Source organism: Grammomys surdaster, unplaced genomic scaffold (assembly GCF_004785775.1).
Source record: "Grammomys surdaster isolate TR1022 unplaced genomic scaffold, NIH_TR_1.0 199, whole genome shotgun sequence".
NCBI classification, from domain to species: Eukaryota; Metazoa; Chordata; class Mammalia; order Rodentia; family Muridae; genus Grammomys; species Grammomys surdaster.
In genome coordinates, this window is record NW_021604644.1 from 5,278,664 (window position 1) to 5,282,252 (window position 3,589).

Consider the following 3,589-nt stretch of genomic DNA (forward strand, 5'->3'; position numbering starts at 1 on the left):
TATAGTCCCAGCGCACAATTAATTTTAGATCTTTCCATTCATATATTCCCTCACCAACTTGACTTCCAGGCCGTAGCATACTATACCCACCCTTCTACTAGAAACCCGGTCATCCTGGCTCGTCTGTCCTCATGAGGACGGCATCATTCAAAATACTCATCACCTCTCCCCAAGACAGACACCACACCACCACCACAGGAATCCTTTATATTCCCACCCAGAAATTTTGCTCAGGAACAGTCATGTGACTTTCTCTGACCACTAAAATGTAGTAGAAATGACTGGCACTTGGGAGTAGAGACTTCAGGGACAGTTGTGGCTCTGGGTCTTTCTCCCTTCTGTAAGGACACAGCAGTAGGACAGCATTGAGGAGAGCTGCAGCTATGGTGGGCAGGGACATGACAGGATTGGTGTGCTTATCCTAAGTAAGTGATGGGCTTGAGCAGGCCCTCAGCAGGAGACCCTGCATCCCCACACTGCACAGTCTTCCGTCCTCAGATGGAACCTGGAGCTGGAACACGAGGCCAAGGGAATACACCTGCTTGTCTGTTCCTGTCTTGGAAGCTTCGGTCTGCACTGGACTCTGCTCTCTGGCCGTGCCTGGGTGTTGGGTGCACGCTTTACTCTCCTACAGACAGGCCTTGGCTTGGATGATGTCACTCCAGGACCTCTCACTGCACAGTGAAGTCAAAGCTCAGTCAAGGGTGAGGAACTGTTTCATTCTGAATGGTCACATTGCCTGAAGTACACATGATCATATAAAATTACTTTTATTAAAATAGAAAGCTTTCTAGTATACTGCTGTATACTATATATAGAATATACATACAATATAGTCTAGTATGTTGAAAACATTTAGACAGAAATAGGCAACTGTGACAGAGGTACATCAATATCAGCACTGAGATCCTCTGAAAGCATTAAGTGCCTACTTTTCAACAACATTTTGGTATAATAAGCATATTGCTATATTTCAGAGGGTATATATAACACTGAAAAATACTTCATGTAAAATCTAAGTTCAGGTGCATACAAACAGGAAGTATTACATTAAGAGCTTATTTCAAACTGTAAAACATTCAAAGTATCCAATTTCTTAGACAACATGCAAACATTTTAATATTTAGCTTGACATTTTAAATATATAAACCACATTCTTTATAATGCTATATAAAAGGAAAGTCAGACACACACTTATCCACACTGTGCACATTACAAAAGCAGATGTGTCTTCATGAACGGAAAAGTACGGGACTAACACACATGATTGTCATTTTACAAATATGGCTATTCACCTTCATAATAAAGTTAAAATCATGTACTATTTACATGAACTACTAATTATCTTACTTTTTGGCAATTACATAGTAGCAGCAATTGGTTTAAAGTCTGATCTTTAAACCTGTGAACTTGGTGAGTACTGACGAGTGTATCTGGCTAACACAAAGTGGCATGACCCAGATGCCTGGATGCTGTGGGGCCACTCCCATTCACAGACACAAATGGCAACTACTAAGAGGGCCACTTGTCAGACAGGCACATGAGTGTCACTTGGTCGTCTTGCTTTTGCTAAGCACAGAGTCCTGCCTTAAATTTCTGTGGAGTCAGCCTGATGAGCTAATGATAATTTTAACAGATTTTCTCTCCTTCCACTCTGTCACGGCAGTGGCTTTTCACTGAGCCCTCAGTTTCTAGACACACAAACAAGCACACGTCAGCGCAGCATCGGCACTAACAGGAACTGAGGAGACTAGGGCACGAACCCGACGACAAAAGGGGCTCCTCCTATAAAGTGACCATGTCATTGGTTAGTGATGGTAAATTTGCTTTGGGGAAGGGGAGCCATCTACTGAGCAAATGTAAACTGGCCAGTGATCCACCAGTAAGAGGCATCGTCTTCCATTATATTGGGAGAGTCTAACTTACCATTTTAAAAACCAAGGCAAACCCCCTAATATAGGCAGATTAAAAAAATACTGTGTGGTGCTAAGAGGTGACATGCTTTCGGTTGGTCACCAGCTAGCAGTCCTGAATGTCTTTCACAAGGTGGGATGGCTGGGTCGAGGAAGGCTTTGCAGTTTTGTGGGTGGTCAGGGACACGTCCGGAGCAAGTGCATGGCGAGGCCCAGGCTGAGGAAGAGGAGCAAGGAGTGGACAGGAGGCCCGCTTACCACAGCGGACGACGGGAGACGGCTGGAGACCTGCGCTTGGGAAATGATGAGTGCGGAGAGCGGGACGTGGGACGCCAGCGTGGGGCTGTCGGAGTTGATGAGGGACTCGATTTTCTCTGCCTCCTTATTGCAGGCCTCAATCTGCAAAGGAAAAGATCCTTTCAATATAAAACCTCAGAACCTCGAACAGGGCCAGGCAACAAGTTCCTGGCCCATGTCAGAGAATGGCCACAGAGGCACTCTGCTTCCCTCTGCCCTTATTGTTGCAGTCAGTTACTGGTAACTATGGTCTTGACTGATTACACACATACAAGTGCATTAATGGAAATTAGAAACTGCAACGTCACTGCGCTCGTCAGTCAGCCATTTTGGCTTTGCACTATAGCATACCACACACCGCCTATCTACCAGACACAGCCACAGGAGACGCTTTTACTTCTGCTTTAAATGTGAGGACACAAACAGGCTTGGACGGAGGCAGCTGGAACTGCTTCCATTCACCCACCCTTGAGTCCTCGATACTTTCAGATGAAACCTGGGCCTACACCAGTGAGGTTCCATGGCCTCCTGATCCACCAGTAAAGAAGAAAACTTGGGCCCTTGAAACTGTCTCTGATGGACCCTCCTCCAGAGATACCGGAGGCTTTGGCTTGGTCACTGCATGCCCCCTGCCAGTGCCCTACTCTTCAGGCCTTGGTGGCCTCATCTGCACAATGGTGAGACTTAGTGTGCCCAGACTCCAGACATTCAGAGGCTGGCTTGCCCTTTCCCCCTGCCCTCTCCAACTTCCGAGGTGCTCCTACTTCCTTACCCCGTAGTCTCCTGTCCACTGTAAGTCCGCCAAACTCTACACTGGCAAGATGGCTGCACAGTGTGCCGACTCTCACCTGCAAAGCTTTTGGATAATGGTCCACAGGAATAATCAGGATCACAATTTCTGATTCGATGCTCAAGTATCCAAACACGTCACACTGTGGCACAGACACGTGCATGCGGATCTTCTGAAGAATCTCCAGAACTGTTATTGGCTTCTTGTTTGTCACCTGGAAGACATTCCAGGGCCTGGAATGGATCTCTGCTGCCTAGGCTACTCTATCTTAAGTAGAGTAGAGGTACTTATTTTTTTTTTTGGAGCGGGGCCTTGCTATGTAGACCAAGCTAGCTTTAAATTCATGATCCTAGCTCGAAAGTGCTGTTTATTTATTTAGGTTCTTTTTGTGTTTGAAATAGGGTCCCAGGTAACCAAGGATGGTCTTGAACTTTTTCGTCTTTTTTTTTTTTTAAAGATTTGTTCCTTTTCTGTACATGAGTGCACTGTAGCTGCCTCCCGACATAGTAGAAGAGGGCATTAGATCCCATTACAGATGGCTGTGAGCCACCATGTGGTTGCTGGGAATTGAACTGAGGACCTCAGGAAG

At 45.9% G+C, this 3,589-nt stretch overlaps 1 protein-coding gene across 1 annotated transcript in view; it reads right to left on the reverse strand.

Annotated features, from left to right (window-relative positions):
* Positions 1 to 754: 754 nt before the first annotated feature.
* The window catches only part of Reck (reversion inducing cysteine rich protein with kazal motifs), a 21,646-nt gene continuing 18,811 nt past the window's right edge, over positions 755 to 3,589 (reverse strand). The window contains exons 9-10 of the mRNA XM_028770272.1: positions 3,059 to 3,214; positions 755 to 2,312 (exon numbers count right to left, since the gene is read on the reverse strand). Coding sequence (XP_028626105.1) covers positions 2,091 to 2,312; positions 3,059 to 3,214 — 378 coding nt within the window. The 3' untranslated portion in view covers positions 755 to 2,090. The remainder of the gene's footprint in view (positions 2,313 to 3,058; positions 3,215 to 3,589) is intronic.